Below are 25,248 nucleotides of genomic sequence, written 5' to 3'. Positions count from 1 at the left end.
AAATAAAATAAAATTTAAGAAAAAAATATACAAAAGTTTAATGATTTTTATGTACGCTCTTCTCATACAATTCATTACTTAAATGACTTAAAGAAAAACGAAATACAAATTAAAAACTCCATAATCATGCGGGTTTGCCATCTCGGATGGGATGCAGCCGGCAATTAATTCCATTTTGGTTAAAAAAAACTTAATTATAACAAAATTAAATTAAGAATATATATAGCTCGATATATACGGTATATATGTTTGTATGTACACAGGGTAAAGTTTAAATCATTATTTAACAATATAAGATTTGATAAATACACCATTCGAATTTTCAAGTTTCAACTTAAGCTCTAAGCAACCAAATTAAAATGCGTTTTTTTTATAAACAAAATTTTGGCGATAAAAAATGTCTCACAAATTTAAGGCGAGATTCACAGAAGGTTGTTGCTGTTGTTATTATTATAGTGCTTGTGCTATCAGGCCCTTCCTCTAGAAGTATCCTCGTGCTGAAATTGAGGTCATTTGGGTGTTGGGGTGTCTAAGGATGCGACCTGTGAAGCCGTATCCTTGTCGAAACAATTCGATTTTCGAACATTTCTATGGAAGGGAATGTTAGTTCGTTCGGTTCGTTTCGGTTCGGTGCGGTGGTTATTCCCGAGTGTGTGTATATCAGTGTCCAAAAAACAATTTAATCGCCCAATCACATATTGCAGTAACTCTCTAATCCACCACTTTTTCATCTCATTTGTTTGCTCCTTCTCCTCATGAATTTTGATATTTGCCCCGTCGTCTCGTGGTCGGTTCTCCTCTCTCCTTTCCAATTAGCAATCCATCTCCTCCAGCGTCCGCGACAAGCGGTTATTGTCGATCCTGCGGCGCTGCGAGCGACGCACTGCATCCGCCCGCCGGTACGGCTCACTCTTCAGGCCCAGCAGTATGTCCTCCAAAGCTCCATTGTAGACCTCGTCCTGCTGCAGCAGCTTCTTCTCCCGGACCGAGTGCGCCTTGCTCTTCAGCTCATTGATGACGGCGTCCTGCAAGGAGAGCGCGCAGGTTGAGGGCAACTGTTTGCAATCCCGATTCCAAAGCGATTCCAAAACCAAAATTGAGGATTAGGGATGGAGAAAACAAAGAGGTTAGCATTAGAAGGATGAAACCATCACCAAAAAAGGATAAAAAGCTTATGATTAGGATGTTATCTATTAAGGGTGAAGCGTGATTTTACTTTTCTTTTAAATTAATATTTAATATTTAACATTTAATTTAATTATTTTAACATTTAAGCCATTCAATAACAACAAACAAAATCTTAAAAAGAATATCTTTAAATCTCATTCAAATGTCAACAATTTCTGGCATGAATCCAAAACTATATGGCATGGAGCACACATGAGTATACATTGAATGGGAGGATTAGCAGTGGGATTAGCGAGGATTAGGCAACAAAATGGTACGACAACTGAGGATTAGTCTGAGCAAATACAGTGGGGTTAGGAGGAGACACAAGTAGAGCCCTGCCAGGCGACTTACACTAGGGAACTTTACACAAAACTAATCCCGTCACATGCGGACCCACTGAGCAATAATTAGGTTGGGTTTTTTGTGTGGTCTGGTTTTGGTCTGGGGATTTGGGGGCATGTGGGACGAGGGAGGAACCACCTCCAGTTCCCCGTGCCCAACTCTCCCCACAGTCGAGTATTAGAACGAGAGGATGGTGCGTTTTGTGTTTTGTGAGAGAGAACCAAAGAACCAGGTTAGCGTGCTAGGACTGAGGATGTGGCCGGCGTATGGGTGGATGCTACGACTGGATGCGCTGCAGCATCTGCTTCTGCAGGGCAAACTCGAGCAGGCTATGGATTTGCGGCTTAAATCAAATCAAACGAGACCAGAATAAAGCATAACATGTTACCAGAGCAATGAAATATCAACAGAAAAGTGATCGATTTTAAAAGGGGATGTGACGGATGGTGGGGCTTCCGCTTCCGGATAGACATGGTCTCTATCCACCACTCACCTGCTGCTTCTTCTGGTTAACCTTGTTGCGCATGAGCACCTGGTCGCTCTCCTTCTTCGAAGCGGCCAGGGCAGCTGCCTGCTCCAGCCTACGACGCTGTTCGTTCTCCTGATCGTGTTGCTAAAAATAATATTTAACTATTAATTAACAATTTAAATTAAAACTATTTAATTAATCAACCTTAAACGCCCTTGTGAAGCGAACGATCAGTGCAAAGAAGGCCGCCGCATCGGCGTTTCGCGAGGAGTCACCAAAATACTCCACACACTCCTTGAAGGCATCCTGGGCATGCCGCAGATCGCTCTTGATCTTCTTTAGCTTATCCTCGCTGTTGTTGAGGAAGTCGCGCAGGATGTGCGTCTGAGCACCCTTTACCCGCAGCTCCGCCTCCTTGCGCACCAACTCCATGCCCTTGTCCAGTTCCTGGACATCGGCAACCACATTTTCCAGCGCCACCGAAGCCGCCTTGTCCGTGCCGTACAGCTCGCTCTCGAAGTTCAACAACTCCGGAAACTTGGCGCGAATGGTGGCCACAATGTAGTGCAGCAGAGATGACCGTTTGTCGGTGGATTTCGTGTCGATGAGTGTGTCCAGCGACTGCAGCTTGAAGCCGTAGGCCGGTCCCCGCTTGTTGCTATTCAGATAGTTGCCAAAGGCCAGAACTATTTCCAAAACCGCCTTGAATTTTCGCGATTGTTTCAATGAGTTTGAAGCTCCGGCTATTGATTGCACTTGCTGTGGAAGGGAAACCATAAATTAGTAATAGTTTCAAGGATATCCCGATCCTATTGTCATATCCCACCGGACTAATGAGATGCACACTGTCGACAAAGTTGCCCATGTAGTTCATAATCGCCAGCTTGGACGAGATTCGCTCCACGCGCGACAACTGCAGCATGAACTTGTCCTCCTCGGTGAGCAGCTGCTGGTCCTTCCGCTCAATGATGTACTCCTTGTATGACTTGACCTCGGCATCCGTCGGCACCATCTTCTGCAGCAACTCGACGTTCTCCAGCGACAACTTCTTCAGGTCCAGACTGTGTATGGCAGCGATGACATCGTCGATGGGCATGCCCAACTTCCGACGGGAGATTGCTACAAAAATGGATTTTTTATTAGCTTGGTGATGGATTAGAAAGGATGTGGTTCCTTACCAATATTTCTTAACCTCGTGTGCTCCAGCAGGGAGACATTGTCGGGCCTTTTGAAGCGTTTGCTGGACTGCAGCGATCCATCCACCTCCGTGCCACTGCTGCCGTTCTGCAGGGCTCCCCCAATGCCGATCTTGAAGCGCTCCTCGAACTCGTTGAAGTCGATCTGCTTGAAGATCTTCTCGTCGTCCAGCTCGTTGAAAATCGTACCGCGCACCTGCAAAAAAGAGTAATAAATCAGATTCCGATTGGTATTTAAGAGTAATTTATGATAGCTCACCTGGTTCGGCTTGAGAGCTATCCAGTTCAAGGTGGGCAGCTTGTATTTGGTGGGCACTTTGCGCTTGATGGTCATGGCGCCGTCGGGAGCGGGCATGAAGCCGGCTACCGGTGGTGGCGGCGGATGGAACGAGCTGAGCGAGGGCGGGGCATGTGGCGGCGAGGGCACCGTCGAGGTCATGCTGCCATTGGGACTGACCAACGGACTCAGCCCGGGCATCATGGGTGGCGGCGGTGGCGCCGGCGGAGCTGGCGGTGGTGGTGGTGGCGGGGCAGCCGATGCCACGGGCAAGGAGGGCATTGGTGGCGGGGGTGGAGGCGGCGCCAAGGTGGATGTTCCTGAGGTGGAACCAGCCAAGAGACCGCCACCGTTCACCAGAGAACCATCGCCACTGGAGGCGGAACGCGGCAGGGAGCGACTTAGAGTCTGAAGTTCCAGGTTCTTGGTGTGCAGCAGGGTGTCCCGCTTCTTGAGCTCCTGCTCGTTGTGCTGCAGCATGCGCTGGAGCAGGGTGAGCTCCTCCTCCAGCTTCTGGCGCACTATCGCTAGCTGCTCGCGCTCCGTCTTCAGGGTTATGTTCTCCGACTCCAGTTCCGCGTACTTGTACAGGAACTCAGAATTGCGATCGATCTCCCGCTCCAGCTGATCCTCCAGCTCCTGGACGCGCTCCAGGGCCGCTGTCTTCGTCTCCGAGTCCTCCATCAGGGCAGCCACATCGAACACATTGTCCAGATAGGCGGATATCTGCACCTTCAGCTCCTCGGACTCCGTCAGTCGAATCCGTTCCAGATACTTGTCCAGGCCCAGGGCCGTAAACTCGTACTGCAGATGCACCCGGTAGTTCATGTCCTCCACCGAGTGGACCACAATGTTCATAAACTGCATGCAGGCGACCATGAAGTCGATGTTGAAGGCCTCGAAGTTCATGAAGTACTCCATGAGGGTCTGGAAGCGCCTCTGCTCCTGGCACACATCCTTGAAGTTGTCGAACGAGCCCAGGATGATCTCGTGCCCGCCCTTGACCAAGCAGATGGCCGCCAGCAGCTCCAGCACCAGGGCCTTGGTCCGCAGCGACTTGTGGATGAGACTGAGGGCGATGCAGTTGATCGCCTCCCTATGCTGGATGACCATGTTGAAGCCGTACTTGTTGTTCATGATGGCGCGCAGGCACATGATGGACACATGGATGTCGTCGGTGGCCGCGCCCATGTTCAGCTTGGCGATGTGCCGCGATCGCCGCTTCAGGCTGGGACTGTCCAGGGCGTCGGGCAGGGCGGGTCGCAGGAATCCGTAGGACAGCGAGTGCTGTCCATGTTGCTGGTGTCGCGAGTCCATGAGCAGGGAACCATTGGCCAGGCCATTCCCACCATGTGCCAGGGCTCCCCCGCCTCCTCCACCCGGACTGATGGAACTACTATTCCCCAGGACGATTTCCCCACCGTCGCCGCCGCTCGTGAGGTTCAGCCGCTCCTCGGAGGCACACAACGCTCCCTGCAGCCGCTGTTCGTGGCGCATCATCTGCAGCCGGAAGCTGAGATAGTCCACCAGAGCGTCCAATCCCTGGTTGGTGTCGTCGAGGAACTCCTTCACCCACTCGATGTGATTCGTGCGCAGGGATATCTCCAGATCCCGGAGCACCTGCGTCGACGTTGACTCGCCGACCATTTTCCGCTTCTGACAAAGAAAGTAGAAGAGGTAAAGCTGCAGGTGTACAAAAAGAAAGAGAGACAGAGTGACAGAGTTGGGGGCACAGGATGTGCGGGGGAACAGGATGCGGAGTTCGGAGTCGGCAGCAGGAGTAGTTCCAGGATGTGCAGGTGTGCCAGGATGTAAACAAATAAAAAGAGAAGAAACAGGAGTGGAGAAGAGAGAGAGAGTAGTGGGTGGGTGGATTGTAGGATGGTAGTTGGAGGTTTCATGATGGATCGTGGATGTGAAGGTGAAGGTGGAGGTGGATCGTGGCGTGTTGTCAGTGTTGTGAGTAGAGAAGTGAAATTTACACATTAATATCGGAACAACAGATTTCGATTTCAGTTAAGGTTATTCACTTAATCCTTTTTTAAGATAGGAGCTCTGGCCCAAATAGTTGGTTAGAGAGTTTAAGGTTTCAATTTCAAATATTCTTTTGCTTGTTTTTAGTTATTGGGACAACCAGAAACCAAACTACATTTTCAACTACAGGAAGCTACAGATGAGGGAGTGGCTCGGCAGGAAGGTATAGCTTACCCGATGACTCCGAGATGCCTTCGGATCCAGGTAGGTTCGCAGTTTACTCAAGTAATGTGAGGGTGGATCTTTGGCCTGCACCATTTCCTGAAAGAAAAATACGGATTAAATCATTAGAAATTAATAATTTGGAGAGGCTATTACTATTAATATGTAACATAACATATAAAATATGTAATATATAGTTTAATTGAAAATAAAACCATCTACAGTGGATCTCTTGAAGAAAATTCTGTATAAAAAAAGTAGGAACTGGTAGTACATCATATAAGAAGGAGGTTCTTAATTCGAAATAACTATTTTATTATAAAATAAAATCATTTTCAAGGCAGTTACTAAAGATATCTCTGAATAATATGAGAAGGAACTAGAAATATTACATATAAGGAGGTACCTAACTCAAAATTACTATTTAAATATTTAAGAAGGAGGTTCCTATACTAATTCCTACTAGTTCCTATACTAATCCATAAGAAAAAAATGATATAAAGAGGAATAGTAGAAGGTTCCTAACTCGGAATAACTATTAAATTGAAAACCATCCATAAAACCATATTCAGAGGAGTTACTGAAGTTTACCCTTCATAATATAAGGACGAGTAAGTAATATTACACATAAGGATGGTTCCTAACTCGGAATATCTAAAACTAATTATTGGAAATTAAAACCATCTTCAGTGGAGTTACCCAAGTCGCTGTTCAATGAACTGGGCTTTGATCGAGCTGGAGATGGAGCTGGAGATGGAGCTGGAGGATGGGGGATGGGAGATGCCACACATGCATTAACACCACACCGAGACTGCGGCTTAGAGGCTTTTACTTTTTTGTTGATTTTGTTGTTATTTCCCCCGCCCCCAACCGCCAGTAACTGCATATTTGTGTGCATGTTTACGGTAACCCCCCCCCCCCCCCCAACCCCCACCAACACCCCACTATAGCCATTATAGCCCCAATCCCCAATCCCCCCAAATGAAAGAAAAACAAGAAAAATACTAAACTACGATCGCTTGCCTAACTTTAAACATTTTGAAGCATGAAGCGTGGTATACTTGTTTTGGGCTATGTCTCTGGTCTCTAGTCTCTGGCCTCTGGTTTGGCGGCTGTTTTTTAAGGCTTTTTGTCTATTTTGTTTAACTATGCCACCAAAAAGCACAACAGCCAACAGCCAACAACCAACAACCAACGCATGACTACAACAGAAACTATGTGTGGGTTTCGGTTTTGGGGCTCCCAACTGCATCCAGAGAGTGAGGGAAACCAGTTTGATTCTTTTTCCTAGTCCGTAGTAAGCCGACATCAACATGCAACACCATCCCAGTGGCTATAGATATTCCTACATATATATATGTATTTGTGGAGATATGTAAGCCGCTGCCGCTGCCGCTGCCGCTCCAACGATTAAAAACTGCAATTTATCGCCGTCATAATAATTTGCATTTTGTCACTGTGAGCACGACCGGAGAGAGAGAGAGAGAGACAGGAAGGCTTGGGAGGATTGGGGATTGGCTTCACTCCACTTCACTTCAATCCACTCAAGCCCAGTCGACGACGAGTAGAGTCGAGTCGAGGAGTCGTCCTCGAGTGGCTAGGTTCGCCTCCTCCACCATCATCACCGGACCTGTCCGTCCGCCTGTCCGTCTGTCCGCCTTTCTGTCCGCTAGCTCTGTCAGTGGGCTGAGTTTTCATTCATTTCCATGACTAGACCGAGTTTTGAGAGGAACTGTGGCCTCCACATCCTCAATAACACAAAAATTGTTTTATTATAAGTTGGAAATGGTGAAAAAAAAAACTTTTCTTTTTAAATATTTTGAGATATATTCTCTTATTAGTTAGTTTTATGGTCAGATGTTAAAATAATTATACTTCTCTTGGAGAAATAATTATAATATTAGTTATAAATAGTTATAAAATAATGGTTTTATAAAAATTACTATCTTTTAAGGTTTCAGTTTTAGATCTAAGAGGTCTAGAGTCTAGACTCTAGAGGTTCTTGAGGTCTAAGGCATATTTTCTTTTAAATATTTTTGGAAATATGATATAATTAGTTAGTTTTAGGACTGGATTTTAAAATAATTACACTTTTCTTTAACAAATCCTTATAATATTAGTCCTAAATAGTTCTAAAATAATGGATTTATAAAAACTACTACCTTTTAAAGTTTTAGTTTCAGATCTAAAGGGTCTGGACTCTAGAGGTTCTTGAGCTCTAAGGCATATAACTTGAAAGATAAATTTTGTAAATATTTTCCCTGTTATAGCCCACTGTGCGATGGGGCCTGAATTATGGAAAACAGGTCTGGGCTGCAGGCATGCAGGCGGTTAAGGAACCGGCGATGACGACGACTTGGACGTGGACGTGGATGTGGACGTGGACGTGGACAACAACAATAGTCGTAAGAACAACAAGTCGGAGCCGTGTTTGGGTGTTTATGATACTTTATCGTATGGCAGAAATTGTTTGAGGCAAGTCTCAGGCTTTGAGAGAGTGTTGAACATTCCTTTCTTTGTTTTTTTTGTCATTTTTTTGTTGTTTTTTTTTTACTCCACCAAAATGCCGATGGCGAATATATTATGCTTTTTCGTTACTGTTGTCTTCCGTTGTTATTATTATTTTTTTCTACATATGTAGGTGCTGCAGCTTTTGAAAATTCAGTGACCCAGTTACAAGACCGATGGATGGATAGATAGTTGGATGGATGGACATATAGATAGAATCCACCAAAAGGGGCACGCTCTGGCGAGCACGTTAATAGTTTCGTCATAATCCATAAAAAAAAAATAAAATAAAAATAAAAAAAAGAAGCTCAAACACGCGATCTAGATTTGTCGACACACGGACACGGACACTCTGACAAATAAATATTCGTACAATTTAGTGCCCAATTCTAAAGCCATTCGCCAGTTTTTCGGATTCAGTCAGCGAATTTAAATCATTAAACACTGGAGTAAGTGGTGTAGCTGAAAAAAAAGATCAAAAAACCAAAAGCGACAAAACAGCACGCACTGCATAATGATTGACAAAGTCGAGGTATATAAGTACCTCAATTATCTATCTGGCCAGAGAGATATACGGCGTATGTATATATTTAAACACATGTCCTACAATTTATTTATGTCAGTTCCAGCAATCATTGCTTGAAAACAATGCGAAATATTTAAGCTTAAAATATTTAAAATAAAATACTAGCTTAAAGAAACCATATATTATTATGACAGACTGTGAGGCCTGTATCTTATAAGATAATATGATAACCTTAACATTTAATCTTAGTTATATCTCTAGTTTTTATTTCAGTAACTGGACTGAGTAGTAGGCCCACTTGGCAGTTAATTGATGGAGAATTTCGTAAAGTTGCTCAACGCATAAACGCCTTTGGCATTCCGAGCTCTGGTTCCGAGCCCGATTGCGCAAAGCCATTTGGAATAGTTTAATTAGAGTGGCCACCAGACTCCACTCGGCGGCAGTGCAGCCTAAAGGTCAGCGTTCAAGGTGCCCCCTCGACTTGGTGCCCCCCACTAACCCCCAGAGAGATTCCAAAGTGCCAAGCTGGGGGAACTTAAAAAAATATAATAAAAATATAACCACAGGAAGTTCCAGTTGAGATATGAATGGTGGTTTTTTTTTTTTTTTTTTTGCATTATATAAGGGATCCATAAAATAGCCATTATAATTGCTTATCTGAATGGGAAACAAAAACGAGTGACAGTTAGTAGGCCTGACTACTTACTTGATCGCAAATCATGTCCCACTTCTTCTCATCATCGTAGTTCCGCAACAATTTTGCCTTATCCGGTGGCAGGTCCATCGAAGCCTGAAATACAGAAAAAATACAGAAGAAATCGTAAGTGTTGATGCTTAAATGGAGCGATATTTGTGCGCAGAGCTATTATATATTCGTATAAACTGATTATCAGATGGATAAAGCCTCCAAATGCTACTCAGCCAATTGGAAAGGCCATTAAGCCACAAGCACACTCCGCATTATGGCCCATTAAGGTATCCAGTCTTGCATCTCTTGAGATATTTTACCGGAACACTTTTTGCCTCATGTACATGCAAATATTGGATTACCCCAGCTGCTACTGCTGCTGCTGATGGGCGATCATGAGATCACTGGGAGGCGTCATTAAGCCACAAAGAAAGCCAGCCATAAGGGAAGTCTATTATTCATAGAGGCGACACAGTCACGCTCTTTTCCTCGTAATGCGACTGCCAACAAGAAAGGAAAAATCCACCTACAGTGGAGCCACAGCCAGGGCTACATGGACCACATGGACCAAAAAGGATAGATTCTAATGCAGTTTAGTGGAAAATCGATCTACGATTCGTTATGTGTATTCCTTTTAAGAATCGGATAAAAATCCCCAAAGATATCAACATGGTTTGGGGCCATATGCGAACATTATGTACTTCTCAAAGGGGTTCCCCCAGAAAAAATGGAAAAATATCGATCAAAAATTGCATTGCCAGATTTTTATGTAGATTTGTGGAGAATCGATCCATGATTCTTTTAAGGTGTTCCGTTCAAGAATCGGATAAATATTGCCAAAGATATAACCTTGGCTAGGGGCCTCTATAAATTAGAGGGGCCTCCCCCCTCTATGCCTTTTTATAAATTTTTGAAGGGGACTCTCCAGAAAAATGTACAAAAAATCTAAAAAATATTTTGTTCCCAGATTTTAATGCAGATTTATGAAGAATCGATCTACGAATCTTTTAAGGTAGTCCTTGCAAAGATCGGATGAGAATTGCCAAAGATATGGACATGGTTTGGAACTTGATATGAAAGTCCAAGATTCCACAAGGAATCCAAGATTCCCCCACAAAAAATTAAAAAATATAGATGGAAAATTTTGTTTTTAGATTTTAACGCAGATTTATGGAGAATTGATCCACAAGTCTTTTAAGATATTCCGTGCAGGAATCGGGTAAAATTGGCAAAGATAGAGACATAGCTTAGGGCCATATATGTTCATCCTGGACTTCCCAAGAGGTTCGCCCACAAAAAAATTGAAAAAATATAGATCGAATATTTTGTTTTCCGATTTTGATGCAGATCGAAAGAGAATCGATCCACAAATCTTTTAAGGTATTCCCTTTATAAATCGAATTAAAACTGGCAAAGATATAGAAGTCCTCTTAAGCCACATATGGAAATCCTGAAATATATGAAAAATGGAGCACTTGTCGCACCTATCTTGGCATCTTTGGCAGCTCAGTGACCCCAACGGGCCAAACAAACCCAGAAAGTGTGAAGTGGTCAAGTGTAGCGTTTAACGGGAGGGAGGAATGCACCATAATGAAATCGGCAAATATGCTTACGTGACTTCAATTTAGATTTTCCAATTCCAGTTTATTTCGCCTGGCTTGCTCGCCTGGGTGCAGCTGCAGTCGGGAGTTCTAATTAGACCACTACCCAGCACACGTGAGCAGGAAGAGGGTGTGTTCGAGAGGTTCGAGGGACCAAAAAGAGTGCAACATGAACCAACAGTTATTGGGAACACAATTGCTCATCAATTTGTTAAATTACTTTATTCCAGAAAATCCTATTTCAGAATCTCTCTAGTCAGTTTTCTTCCCATTCCTCTTAATGTGAGAATTAACATGAATTTTCACAGTTTCCCGAGTGTTAATTAAGCTAAAAAATTATTAAAATTATCACCAATTGTGGGACTTGTTGTATTTTTTGTATGAGAACGTGCTCAGTGCGAAATATATGTAGTCTTACAGACGTAATACTTCCCAGGCCTGGGCAATAAATGCGAGAATAATTGCAAAATTTATTGATTAATTAATTGTAATGTTATGGGTGAGTCCCACTTGGCCTCAAGCTTCTCCCTTTGGGCGAAGCTTTTACAAACTTTACCCACTCCCTGCCACACCACTCTACTCTACTCATCTCCACTCCCACTCCCCAGTCCATTGTCCGTTACGGTCTGAACCCATCATCATCAGCCGGAGTGATTTGCCTCGACGCGCTTTTCATAATAACAAAACAATAAAAACAATAAATATGTAAGTAAATCAGTAAATAAGCAAATAAAATGGGCATAAAAAAGCGAGCATCATAAACAAGGTGACAAAGACGAGGGCTCTCTCTGGGAATACTTATGCCAAGGCATGGCAGGCTCAGTGCGCACTACTTTTACTCCAAAAGTCATATATAAGTCGGGTCTTACTTACTATATGGTGGGCTATATATGGAGGGCTATATGGATATACATAATGAATGACTTGACTTGACCGTCACACCGGATACGCATTTTAAATTTGTTTCATGTTTTTGTGTTTTTTTGGGGAGCTGTAGAGCTGACTAAGCCTTGGGGGTACTTGGGGGTAGCCTCCAATTTGGGGGAAAAACAAAATTATTATATTATTTTATAGCTGAGAGATAAAAACAAGGGCTTGTACAAAGTGGAAATTTTATTTTTTGAATTAGTAGACCATCCCTTCTTCCCCCTTTTATTAATTGCTGATTTAGAGACCATATGAAGCCTATTTTATATTGATTTTCATGCGTAACGTGTACACATCAATAGGAATTGAAATCTAAACACATCCGAGTGACTCAACTTATGAGTCACTTATATATATTAGTTCTGATTCTGACTAACACGATTGGATCATAAAGAGTTGAAAATGTTTATAAGGAAAATTCCAACCTAAGAACCTATTTCGTGAAAGGAACTAACATACTTGCCGTTTCCCAGGAACCTAGCTCTTTGTTTATTGATTGTTTTGTTAAGAAAAGTAACTTAAGATCAAACATCAACCGATGCACGTGCCAAAAACAAGAAAAATAAATCCTTTGTTCACAAAACATGATTTTTTTGCTAAAAATCTTAGAAGAAAACAAACGCTTTTCTTTGAGTTTCTGGCAAGATTCCCATCGAGTCGGATAGTCGATTAGCGTTGAACGTTATTTTCTGGATAAAAAACCATATGCTTTTATGTTTTTATCATTATTCAGAGCTATTTTTTGCAGTTTTTTTTGCAGTAGAGGCTTTTTGCAAACCGCAGAGGAAGTGGCAGGCAAAGATAAACAAATGTCTGCCCTGCCAGTGAGATAAAGGGGCATCGACAGAGGCAGTGCCAGTTGGCAGAGGCCAGTAAGACTTCTTTAAGATTTTATATTAAACTTATAGATCTCCCCTCGTTGTAGCTGTCAGAGCTTAACAATATTAACAACAGTTGTGGTTGACTAACCTGCGGTTTTGTTCAGTCCGACGACTGAAAATGTCATTAAGAAAGGCGGCTTGCCCTTCGCAGCTACTCACGCCCCTGCATGGGATATAGATTCTAGGCCTACGACTTTAGTGATTTAAAAGCGAGTGAAAGTCTGTCTGAGAAAGCTATGGCTTTGAGGATAAAATGCGGTTAGTCTTCAGTCTTTTCTCCATATTAATACTGGTAATAATGACACCCACACCCACACCACAGATAAGTCTCTCTGTCTCTTAAAAGTTAATGCCGTTAGCAGAGCCATTAAATCTTAATTTTTATCAATTTATAAGCAATCATTGTATGGCTTTTACTTTCAAGAAAGTAAACAATGAGGAAAAATTTAATAAATACAAACAAGAGTTTCTCCTGAAGAGTTACAGCATTGCATTCCAGATAAAAGATTAAAGAGAAGCTGTGTACTTGACCTTGTTCTGAGAGCTCTGAGGAATATATTGTTTTAAAAACTAATTATAACCTTCCTCTGGCAGTTTCTTCCCTTCATAGACTGCACTCTGGAAGAGTTCAATCAACTCGAGAGCTGTAACCTAACCGGAAACATCTGCACCGAGAGTGCCTCCGATTAGATCCAAACGCCGAACGCAAATTATTAGCGGAAAAATTTGCTCTTGTCTCTGGTTATTTTTAAAAGCAATGATTCAGAATAACAATTGCTTTGAATCGAAAGGCAACTGCAAGTCCACTTCAATGGCAACAGCACTTTTGACTAAATTAAGGTAAACACGAATTGGACAACAAATGGTAGCGGAGACACAAGGCAAGGGCGAGGGCGAGGGCGAGGTCACCAGATCCAGTACCAGACCCAAGACCCAAGACCCGTCTCAGCTACCGAAATGGCAAACAAACCAAACATTGAGAGCCAAAAACGAGAAAAAATAACAACAACAGAAAGGTAAACACACCAAAAACACACACTCCGAGTGCGAAAAGAAGGCAAAAAATAAATAACAAATAGCAGGGGATCGGCCAGATGCCAGATATATTATCTAAGGTCTGTCAGAGTGGATAGTACCCTTGGATCGATTAAAAAAGAGTAGAGATATAAGCCTTTCTTTCAGGAATCACTTGAAAATGAAAAGTATCTTACAGATATGAAATATATTCTCTTGTAATACCTTATCGGTAGGACTGAGGGAGTATCTAGAGGCCTTGGAATCAAAACAAAAGATCTGTAGTGCCAAAAAGGAACCACTTGGTGGTGGATCACTTCTCAAGTTACTGCCAGACCGGCCGACCGACGGACCGACCGATAACTGAGAACTCGAGCTGCGCATTTAAATAAAGATTTTTTTGTGTTTTTGTCGCTTTGGTGGCTCGGCTTTGGGGCGAGATAAGCCGAGATCTGGGGAAGGCGTCCAGCAGCGGCCGTGGCAGTCGCCCTGGAGCGAAGTGCGAGGTGCGAGGGAGAGCCAGCACCGCCAGCGGGCCATGAGTCAGCAACGAGTGCGAGAGAGAGAGGGATATCATTGATCAATTTGCTTTAATTGCCATTAGCATGTCGAATTGGAGGGGTTTCTGGGGAGGATTAGGGGAGTGGACAGTGGTGAGGGAGGGGGGAAGCGATCCAAATCGCGGCTGTGGGTCAGAGTCACTTTTTTTTTTGCGGTTCCATGACCGGCAAACCAGAAGTTCTGAGAGCTAAGAGCTTTTCTTGTTTCATTCTTACTTTTATTTGATTTTTTTTAGATTTTTTTTTAGATTTTTTGGCAAATATTTTTTTTATTTTTTTTAAGTCATAAAATCTTAATTATGCGGTCTTGTTCGGGGAATAAAAAAAAATAAGAAATTGTCTAGCGAGATGACAAGCACACGCCCCAAGAACAGTGGTTCCAAAACACAATATTTTTAAATAATTTTCCAAAAAATAAGATACAATTATTAAAAAATAAAAATAATATCTTCAAGAGAGGCTTAAAGTACAGGATATATTTTTAAAATAATTTCCATATTTTAGAACCAGTGTGCCTGCAAGGGGAGTTTGTGGAGTGGAGCAGGGAGTGGAAGTCGGAGGCAGAGAATTGTATGGAAACAGAACAGAACCGAGCCGGGGAGAGGCGCAGATACAAACTGAAAGATACACACGCACACAGCCAAAAGTGTGTGTGCCAGTGTGTGTGTGTGTGTGAGTATCTGACAAAAATTCAAGCGAACAACTCGCCGCCGCCTCGCACACCCGACGATGAGGTCATCAATCACATGCAACAAATGCGAGGGCGGAACCAGGAGTGGGGCAGGAAGCCAATCCTTTACAGAGAGTCTCTTCACAGACAACACTCTCTATAATCTCTAAAATAAAATAAAAAATTAATCAATCTTGTGATCATTATAATTATAAATTATAATCGAAGGTCTCTGGCCCCAAAAAAAAACTGAAAACCTATTAAGCTTCAAGCTGTTTTTGTCCAACACCTTGAACCACACTTTCATAATTAATATTTTATCTTAAAAACTAAACATTAAACACTAAACATCTTAGCTTAAATATTATAAACTTAGTAACTAAATTCCTTAACTAATTCCTGTTTTAAAAAAAAGAAATAAAGTTTAGCCATCAAGACACTCCAACTCCAAACTCACCAGAACTTTAGCAAATCTCCGGTCTAGCTCATCCGTGGTGGGCATGGGCTGCTGGCTCCGGCTCCTGAGGCTCGGCTGCCGGACATGCTGGTACTGGGAACTGCAGCCGATGTCATAGCGCAGATCCTGCTTCTGCAGAGTACCACTGGAGGCCGAATGGCCACCATTATTGTGCTGATGATGTCCATTCCGCAGCATCGACGAGTGTAGGTTCTGGGAATGGGAATGGGGATGGGGATGATCCGCATCGGTATCCACATCGGCGCTGGTGATGGGACGCGACTTGACAGCACCCATTATGGTGGCAAAGCGACCGGAGCCGCCACCGCCGCCGCCGCCTGGGCCTCCTCCGCCCGGATCGGGATCTCCGCGGGCGTCCTCGATGCTAGCCGCTTGGAGGGCTGTGCTAAGGGACAGCGACAGGGTCCCCCATACAGTTCGGCAGAGGACGCGGGTGCGTTCGGGGCAACTTGAAAGTTGCTCTTTGATTCCGTTGAAGATATCCAAAGCGGCTGGTTTTCTGCCTTTTGTGTGTGTGTCTTTGTGGCACCTCTACTCCTTCCTGGTTACTTCCTGGTCCGTTGGCCTTCCTGGTTTTGGGGGGGGTGGAGATTGGAGGGGCGACGGGTGACGGGCGTCGGGCGAATTTAAAATACACACAATTGGCAAATCGAGAATGACTTTTGGCTGGGGGCCCGTTATTTTTTTTTTGTAAGTTGGAAAGAGTTAAAACTGCTGTGTTCAAATTTTGAAAATTTAATTTACTTTTTTCTGACAATCTAAGCAAAATAAAAAATAAAAACACAGTTTTTTTTAGAGCTGTTGCTGTTGTTGTTGTTAGTGCTGCTGCTGCTGCAGCGGAGACAGAGCTGCTGAACAAATACACTCTCTCACACACACACACACACACGCGAGCGCACGCACACCAATGCAGCCACAAAAACACAGACAAAGCCGGATTTGGATGAAAGGCTCCTGCGGCAGGCGACGCCTCTTTCGGCTTTGTTCCGCTTTCGGGCCAGTTAACCGGCTGGAATACTCTGCTCACTGGTCGGACGAGCAACTCTCGCATATAACTTAATTCTATTATCCGACTTGGGAGGAGTACGAGTCCGAGGGTTAAATATTAAATGCAGCTTAATGCACTTTTTGCCGACCGACCGCGCAACGTCCTCCTCTCAAAAATTTCAAACTCAGTGTGACCAGGTCCGAATGTATGTGGAATTACCTCGATGTAAACATACATGCGTTTGATGGATGTTTCCGTTAAAAATATGCTTGGCCCCACTACCTCTGCTTAACCGTTTCGAATTTAAATTTATTTTAATTTATTTAATCAATTTTTAATTTATAAAAACTATTTTCAATTAAAATTTTTATTTTCGAAATCGTAAACTAGATCTGGTAAGCGTTTCCTAAACGGTTACCGGTTCGATAAATTTGTTATCGATAAACAAAAAGTGTGTCCATATCAGCCGAAGAAGACGTAAACAAACACATTTTTCAGATTTATTTACTTTTTGTGTTTACTGAATAAAATACAATTATTAGATCTCAAGATTAAGAATGGGAACTCCAGGCAAGAAATTCAACAACCTGCCACCGTACTCCTCACGGGTGGGACAGTATCCCTCGCAATCCGTCGACTACAGATCGCAGCAGTTTGGTGGCCACCAGCCACCCCAACAACCGAACTTCGGCTTCTACGAGGACACACAAGGCTCCACTAAACCGCAGAATAATGTCCCGCACTTCTACCAAAACAAATCAGCGCAGGAGGCGCCCCAGAGGCACAGGCCATACGGCCAGGGTCGTGGATTCGGACGCGGCGGGAACTTCAACAGAAGAAACTTCCAAAACAGGGAGCAGAATTATAGAAACCAGAAGGGCATGGGTGGAAATCAAGGCGGAAGCGCCTTCTCGCAATACTTTCATCCCTCGATGCTAGAGGACCCATGGCAGGAGCTGATGGAGCGACACCAGGCCATTCACGGGCCCACCGTTGGCCAATCCGCTACAGATGAAGTAGAAGCCACATAGTCTGCGAGAGAATCCTCGCTAGGTTGATTGTACATTTAAGCAATAGGATCCAATAAATACACATTACAATTAAGATATTTAGCCTTACAACAGTACCGCTACGGTTGTAACGACTTTTATAATTAAACAACAGTTTCGAAAAAAATATGAAACTAGTGACCTTACGCCTAAGATGCTCTCCTGAGTAGAGGGTAGTGGGATTTTGGATCAGAAATGCTGCTGCTGATGGTTTTTCTTTTCTATGTACTTCTCCCAGTCGCTGGCTATCCGATTGTAGATGCCCATTGCCGCACGCGCATCCTCCACCGAATTGTGCTCGCCGGTCTGGATCTCCTGGCCCAGAACGGCCATGGTGAGGCGTTTGAGGCTGGGCGTGTGCCCGTTGGAGACAAGCCGGCAGAGGGGCTTGTAGCGTGAAGTGTCGCGGATGTGTTCAAACGGGTGTCGAATGTTCAGGACGGCAATGTCGTTGCGGATGGCGTGCCCGACGAGAATCTTTCCGTGCAGAAGCCTCACCACCTCGTTCTGCACCACGGCAAAGTCCTCGCCATTCGCAATATCCTGGGGGCGGATGCCAGAAACGCTGGTGCGGTAGTCGGTCACCTCCTGGCGGGGCTTTACGTGCTTGTCCAGCAGCACCTCGCCCACGCGATTCACGATCGACACGCGGGCCAGCATGTCGTCCTGGCCGTTGGGTCCCACACCAACCATTTCACAGTCCATGGCCAAGTACCTGTTGCGCTGAGCCTTCTTTTTGTTGCGCGTGCGCGCGGATTTGGTTAGTGGTGGTGGTCCATCCTGCTCCTTCATCGTGTTCTCACTGCCCGGAGCAGATCCCGCTGGAGGTCCTCCTCCGACTGCTGATGCCATCCAGTTGGAGCCGGCAGCTCGCCTACTGACATTCGGCTGTTGCACCTGCAGCCGTTCCATCGACGTTTGAAGTTTACGTTGACGCGGGGAAACCACATTTTTCGGATTCCCAGTTTCGGTGTTGTTGTTTTTGTTGTTGGTGGTGGTGCTGGTGCTGATGCTGATGCTGGCGTTGGACGCAGTGCTGTTTAGGGCAGGTGCAGTCGTATGGCGTCGATTCAGATCGAATTGCTTCTGTCGCTGGGCCGCGGACATGGCTTCGCAGTAAAAATAATTGTTTTCAATACAAAACCAGCACAAAATTATCCGTTTCAAGAATAAATATTAAAGTCGTGCGATAATTTCTGAACTAATCTCCAGTGCTGGTAAAGACTCGTTTTACATAGACCAGTGTTGTAAAATTTCATATTGAATAAATGTTTGGCAAGGCCCTTGTAAATATTTGTTTATTTTACCGTAAATATAAATTTGATATTTGCACACATAATGCAGAGAGATTGTATGCCACCACCGTTTCTCAACCTGTGCAGGGTCCACAGCCAATGAGCCGCCACCGGAGGTGCCTCTCTACCCCGTATGTGTGTCAATACCCCTTGACAATTGATTTGTACGGTTGCGAAAGGAGCGGACTGAACTGGAGGGATAATGGCCGGCAGGGAAACCCAGATGCAGGCGTTCCACTCGCGCTGCGGTCGCTCCATACGGCTCTACAATGCCAATCGGTCGGCGCAGCGCTCCATGCGGGACTTCAGTCATGCCCTGGTGTTCAGCGCCCTTCCCCTGGAGGACGACGAACTCTTCGAGGTGGTCATTGAGAAGAAGGTAGGGTAGGATGGTCCTTTGTTTGAGCTGAATCATCCTTAAGCTTTTCTATCGCCCGCAGAACACCTCCTGGGGCGGCAGCATCGAGATTGGGGTCACCGCCGAGTCGCCGGACGACCTGGAACTGGTGGCCTGTGCCACCGCCATGCGAAATGGAACCTGGGTCATGTCCGGAATCGATGTGCGAAAGGACGGGCGTCGACTGTTCGAGTTCTACGGCACAGATCTGGAGACCCTGAACGAAAACGATCGTGTGGGAGTCATGCGCACCTCTGGAAACGACCTGGTCTTCTATGTCAATGGGGAATCGCAGGGTGTGGCGGCCAAGAACATGCCGAAGCCGCTGTGGGCTCTTGTCGATCTCTATGGGCGCTGTGTGCAGGTTTCAATGTTTCCCCGTGACTCGAATGGCGCTGGAGAGGTAGGTCCTGCTTTGGTCCTAAACATTGGTCTTCTAATCGATTCCATTTGTGTCTCCCTTTAAAGTTATTGGACTCCCCGATTCAACAGCCCCTGCAACAGGAAGTCCAGAACTTGGACGTCGCTATCAACCCGTTACTTGCCGACGGTTGGCTCCACGGCTCCGGTACTGGTGGACACATTTCCAATACACAGGTCACCTCCACCGTTTCGGGGCCCGCTTCTGGCTCGGATTACTACGACATCAACGATCGAATGCGTTTCCATACCCGCTGTGGCTCGCTGGTTAAACTTTCGCCGAATTTTCGGTCCGCCGAACGCCGCCGTCCCCTGGACGAGTTCAACAACGGGGTGGTGATGACCCATCGGCCGTTGCGGGACAACGAGCTCTTCGAGATCCGCATCGACAAGCTGGTGGACAAGTGGTCGGGGTCTATCGAAGTGGGCGTCACCACGCACAATCCCACGGTGCTGCACTTTCCAGCCACGATGACCAACATGCGTTCGGGCACAACCATGATGTCCGGCTGCGGGATCTTGACGAACGGAAAGGGAACCCGCCGTCAGTATGGGGAGTTCAACCTGGATGAGTTGCGGGAAGGAGATCGCGTGGGGATGATGCGCAAGGCGAACGGAAATCTGCACTATTACATTAACGGCCAGGATCAGGGAGTGGCGGCTACCAGAGTGGCGTCCACTTTGTGGGGCGTTATCGATCTCTACGGCATGACCATTAAAGTCACCATCGTCGATCGCGACGAGCGGGAGCAGCAGAATCTGGTTACGCGGCGCAACAACATTGTGGCGGGTATGAGCGTCTGCGGAGGAGCTTCCCAACATTCCCAGCAACATCCGGTCCATTCGGGCACTCCGACCCTGAGTCTCCTGAGTCCAGAGAGCGAGATGAATGTCGCCGGAGCAACGGGCGGCCTGAGCGAGACCATATCCAGTACTCGGGCCACAGCTAGGAATGATGATCGCTTGACTTTCCATCACATATGCGGCACTCATGCCACTGTTACCCAGAGCGGTCGCACGGCACTGCGACCGAAGTAAGCCTAAAGGAATCTTTTGGATAATTTCGAATTCTTACCAATTCTTGTTACCTTACAGCGCTGCTGATGACTTCAACAATGGCGTTGTGCTCACACGCCGGCCTCTGCGGCCAAACGAACTGTTCCAGGTGCGGCTGGAGCGTGTGGTTACCAAGTGGGCGGGCTCCGTTGAAATGGGCGTCACTACGCATAGCGCCGACGACCTGGACTTTCCATTCACCATGACCAATGTCCGGTAAGTCAGGAATAGTCACTCCCTTATAAAAAGAATGAAAAACCAATAATGTCTCCAGATCTGGAACCTGGATGATGACTGGGAACGGAGTCATGCAGAACGGAGTAACAGTTATTGAGCAATACGGCCAAAATCTGGACAGGCTGCAGGTGGGAGATCGGGTGGGTGTTGTGCGCAAGGACGACGGCACGCTGCACTTTTGGGTGAACGGAGTGGATCAGGGTCCGGCGGCCAGCAATGTGCCGGAACGAGTGTTCGGCGTAATCGATTTGTACGGCCAGGCGGCCCAGGCGAGCATCGTGGACACCTCGGAATGTGGAAGTCCGGACACCGGTAACTCTACCATTTCGAACACTACCTTATACAGCGAGGTTCCGCTGCGATTCCACAGCATTCACGGCGCCAATGCTGGCATCTCGAACAGCGGGCTTACCGCTTCGCGGCCCAACTCCCTGGCGGAATTCAACGACGCCATAGTGTTCAGTAATCGGCCGTTGCGGCAGCGGGAGCTCTTCGAAGTGGAGCTAGAGACGATGGTGCGACACTGGTCGGGCAATATTGAAATCGGAGTGACGGGAACTCGGCCAGAAGACATTCAGTTGGCGCCGAACGCCACCGATCTAGAAGCAAATGATACCATCATTCTCTGCGGTCCCATGATCTTTCACAATCGCAAGACCATACGCACTAACATCCTATTGGACCTAGACACCCTGGGACCCAGCACACGAGTGGGTGTGATGCGAAACGGCGACTTTATCCACTTTTTTGTGGACGGCATGGATCAGGGCCCGGCCTGTGAGTGCCATGCGCCAAATATTTGGGCCATCATTGATCTGTACGGCCAGTGCGCCCAGGTCAGTCTCACGCAGACGCAGGTGGACATTCGGGCGCCATATGCCACCAGCGAGAACTCGCAGAGCTGCCAGGCCACCTCGGTGATCCAGCATCCGGCGATGGAAACGAAGCACCGCTGGACGTGCGTGTCGGGTAATGTTAGTCTCACCAAGGACTGGACAGAAGCCTCCCGTTTCACAGGAGTAGCCGCTCCACTGTCTCACTGCCTTGTCTTCTCCGAGCATCCGCTCAGCGTCGGGTCGCCATTCGAGATCAAGTTGACTTCAATTAATCCCATGTTTGCAGGTGGGTACTATATTTTCTCCACATTTTCCGCATTTTTATTAACCAAAAAACTGCTGTCCTCCAGGCTGCCTTAGCATTGGGGTAACGGATCTGAACCTGAGCGATGAAAATGTACGCAAGAAGCTGCCGACCACTTTGCGACGGATCCCAGCCAACGTTTGGTACGTGAGTGGGAGCGAGGTGCGCTACAACACGAGCTGCCTGCAGAGATCGCTGGCATCGCTTGAGTGGCTGCGGGTGGACGATCGCATAACCTTGGAGCGGGTGGAGAACTCCCTCAACATACTGCTGAACTCGGAGAACGTGAACATCCAGTTCCACAATGTACCCAACGATGTGTACGTGGTGGCCGAGCTGTGCGGCTCTACGATGGGCATCCAGGTGATCTCCGCCCAGGGACCAGCCTCGCCGCTGCGCCCCTGTAGCTTGCGGTTGCAGGATTCCATGGACTTTGGAATGGATCCACTAAATAAACAGGATAGCTCAATGCTGGAGTCCATAGATTCGGAGGCTCAGAACTACGAGTTTGTGGACATCTCGCAAAAGAACGCGAGACTCAGCGAGGACCGCAGAAGTGTGGCCAGGGTGAAGTCCTACAACCAGTCCATCGTCTGCCTGAATAAGCCGCTCTGCAAGGGCGACAGCATCAGCATTAAAGTTGATGCACTCAACAGCAAGTGGAAGGGCACTCTCGGGCTGGGCGTCTTGTCGGCATGTCCGCAAACTGCTCCCATTTCGTTGCTGGACTGCAAGCGAAGCTGCTGGCTGGCTACCCACGACTATGTGAACATCAACGGGCAAGTTATGGCTTCCAAGTACGGCGAGGTGCTGGACCAGATCCAGGTGGGCACGGTTATTACCGTCACCCTGACGCACGCTGGCATGCTGAGTAAGTTGTATGCCTTATGTTATGTTTTCTCTGCCACTTATACCGTTTTCTCCGGCACAGTCATCATGGTTGGCTCCACGAATCTGGAGGATCTGGGCAGCGGCCTTCCCAATCACGTCTATCCTGTGTTCGATGTGTACGGCAAGTGCGAGAAAATCACATTGATCACGGGCAGCGATGCCGCCCGAACAGGCAATGCCAATGGCACGCCTATTTTGGAGGCTCCTGAGGCCCTGGAGCTGGACAATGGAATGCCGCAGCAGTGCGAAAAAGCCCATCTGGAGATGCATGAGAAAGAGAAGGACACGGAACAGGCTTGCGAGTTCGGCAGAGATGGTCCCTCCACCTCCTCTGCTCCCTCAAATGCCATGTAAGAGGTGTAACTAAGGTGGCCGGATGTTCCATACTAATGGTTATTGTGTTTTTAGGACCCGCTCTGTTATGGAGAGCGTCTCGGAGAACTTGCTGCTAAACATCTCCATCAAAAACCGCACCCTGGAACAACAACGAAACGAACTAGGAGGGTCATCGTCGACTTGGTAGGTGTGAAGTATAGCCGCCTTGGATCGCAAAATAATCCAAATATTAATTTCAGTTGCCTTCGCGAATCCCTCCAGCTGCAGCACAACACGAACTTAAATATTCAGCGTAGCCAGAGCACTCAGCGATTCCAGAATTCTCTGAACACGTCGACAACGGCGGTGGGGGGACCTAGTGGCTCCAACACCTCCAACGTTCAGCACTTGAGTAACTCGGGGGTCTACGACACCAACAAGGAATACGACGAGCTGCCCCATGCACCGATCCCATCGGGAAACTCTGTGGATGAAGCCCAAGACGGAACAATTTCCGCAACGAACGAGCAAAGCGAGAACAACGCGGAGGCGTTAGATGATGCAAGGGACATGTCCAGCGAATCAGTTGGCAGGGATAATGTCCTAGAGGACGACGAGATCGACTACATGAACCACCTGCTGCTGCTGCAGCAGCTCCAGCAGAACGAGTACACACGCCATCACCTGATGCCTGACCATCCGTCGATTCTCAATCTCGACCTGCCCTCGCTTAACTCGTTGGAGTCCGATTCCAACTCGAATGCGAACTCGGCTGGGCCAGTGCGCTGCTCGACGGAGCAAAATGATTGCGAGTATTTGCGCCAGGTGCGACGCTTCTGCGCTTCTCTCGTCCTGCCTCAGGCCTTCTTCGACAGTCGATTGGAGCCGGTGTGCTTCTGCCCGAAGTGCAGTGGTCCCAGCAACGGAGACAAGCTCGAGGGCTGGGTATACTTTAAACTTAACCAGCAAACCGTAAATGCACTGAGTACCTCAACAACATCCTCGTCGGCGGGTGTTTCCACGGGGGTTTCATCGTCGGCGGCTCCTCAAGTCCATTTCGATCTCAACGGTGATTGGCTGCCATTCTACTACATGACTCGGGTCGACAAGATCCGGGCAATCCTTGATCGTGGCCAGCCACTTCCTTTAGAATCCGATCCGGATGAGGAGCCGGTGGCTGCGGCGTTTAAGGATGAGCCAGGAACCCGTCTGGAGTTGTACTACTCGCCGAATGCCACTGTTATTGAGCCAGTCTTGCCACAGCACCACTTCGCATCCGAGCAGGGTCTGCACCGCATCTCAACGTCGTTTGAGGTATACGTCCGGCGGCAGTCGATTTCTGGTGTAACAACCGGCAAGGCCGCCGCAGAGGCCAAGCGGCGCAGCCTGGGTACTGTCACTGCCAACGAGAATGATAGTGTTGGCGGTGGAACAAACCAGGATGCGGTGGGCGCCACTTCCTCTTCCGGAGGAACAGCCCCAAACGAGTCGTCGGTCCATCTGCTAAACGATCTCTGTTGGTTCACAAAAGAGGCCGGCGCCTGTATAATCAACGCATTGATTATCAAACTGGATAGGATGGACGACCAGGAATCTCATTGAGCACGCTAGTCATGGCCTTTTGTTAGCCTATACACCCGCTTCCAGCACGATTATCCTAATCCCCACATTCAAATCACGCTAAAAAGCTACCCACACCAAATCGCATTCGCATTCCCCTTTGTAAACGAGTTTGTATTGTATTTTAAGCGCCAATAAAGTAACCGCAAAGTTAATCTTAGTTTAAATAGCTGAGAAACTTGGGCCTTGGGTCAGTTAATCGCTGTCATCCCAGTTAACTGGGAAATACGACTCATGGAGCATTCCTTTTAATAGCTCTCAGTTCAAGTTGAAACCGATACACAAGTACACTACAAAAATGTGTCCGGATGGATCGTGCCCTAGTATTCCGGCCAGA

General features: G+C 46.7%; 4 protein-coding genes across 10 annotated transcripts; 2 read left to right on the top strand and 2 right to left on the bottom strand.

Annotated features, from left to right (window-relative positions):
* Positions 1-13: 13 nt before the first annotated feature.
* On the bottom strand, positions 14-16,705 carry LOC6507225 (formin-like protein). Of its 6 annotated transcripts, XM_014909614.3 has the most exons (10): positions 16,531-16,705; positions 15,483-16,261; positions 9,391-9,474; positions 5,663-5,749; positions 3,437-5,137; positions 3,160-3,373; positions 2,808-3,100; positions 2,186-2,740; positions 2,006-2,125; positions 14-1,055 (listed from the first exon to the last, which is right to left on the bottom strand). In XM_014909614.3, exons 2-10 carry the CDS (start codon positions 15,777-15,779, stop codon positions 813-815), a joined length of 3,594 nt encoding a protein of 1,197 aa, XP_014765100.1. In that variant the 5' UTR covers positions 15,780-16,261; positions 16,531-16,705; the 3' UTR covers positions 14-812. The 6 variants fall into 6 exon arrangements, with proteins under 6 accessions (XP_014765100.1, XP_032310264.1, XP_014765101.1 ...); XM_032454373.2 differs by having other exon boundaries at positions 14-1,025; positions 15,483-16,705; XM_014909615.3 differs by having other exon boundaries at positions 3,437-5,110; positions 15,483-16,705.
* Positions 16,706-16,840: 135 nt separating this feature from the next.
* Positions 16,841-17,595, top strand: LOC6507833. The gene is made up of 2 exons (XM_001956403.4): positions 16,841-16,968; positions 17,034-17,595. The coding sequence occupies exon 2, from the start codon at positions 17,049-17,051 to the stop codon at positions 17,520-17,522; it is 474 nt and encodes a 157-aa protein (XP_001956439.1). The 5' UTR covers positions 16,841-16,968; positions 17,034-17,048; the 3' UTR covers positions 17,523-17,595.
* LOC6507224 (RNA exonuclease 4) lies at positions 17,592-18,825 on the bottom strand. The gene has a single exon (XM_001956404.4). The coding sequence runs from the start codon at positions 18,645-18,647 to the stop codon at positions 17,730-17,732; it is 918 nt and encodes a 305-aa protein (XP_001956440.1). The 5' UTR covers positions 18,648-18,825; the 3' UTR covers positions 17,592-17,729.
* On the top strand, positions 18,776-25,066 carry LOC6507834 (neuralized-like protein 4). Of its 2 annotated transcripts, none has more exons than XM_001956405.4 (10): positions 18,776-18,848; positions 18,923-19,214; positions 19,276-19,635; positions 19,701-20,686; positions 20,748-20,924; positions 20,983-22,067; positions 22,132-22,956; positions 23,017-23,326; positions 23,385-23,495; positions 23,552-25,066. In XM_001956405.4, the coding sequence occupies exons 2-10, from the start codon at positions 19,038-19,040 to the stop codon at positions 24,891-24,893; spliced, it is 5,373 nt and encodes a 1,790-aa protein (XP_001956441.1). In that variant the 5' UTR covers positions 18,776-18,848; positions 18,923-19,037; the 3' UTR covers positions 24,894-25,066. The 2 variants fall into 2 exon arrangements, with proteins under 2 accessions (XP_001956441.1, XP_032310263.1); XM_032454372.2 differs by having other exon boundaries at positions 18,804-18,826.
* Positions 25,067-25,248: the final 182 nt, after the last annotated feature.

This window comes from Drosophila ananassae, chromosome 2R, assembly GCF_017639315.1.
Source record: "Drosophila ananassae strain 14024-0371.13 chromosome 2R, ASM1763931v2, whole genome shotgun sequence".
NCBI classification, from domain to species: Eukaryota; Metazoa; Arthropoda; class Insecta; order Diptera; family Drosophilidae; genus Drosophila; species Drosophila ananassae.
Note: the sequence above shows the minus strand (reverse complement) of the source record. Positions and strands in the feature narration are given on the sequence as shown.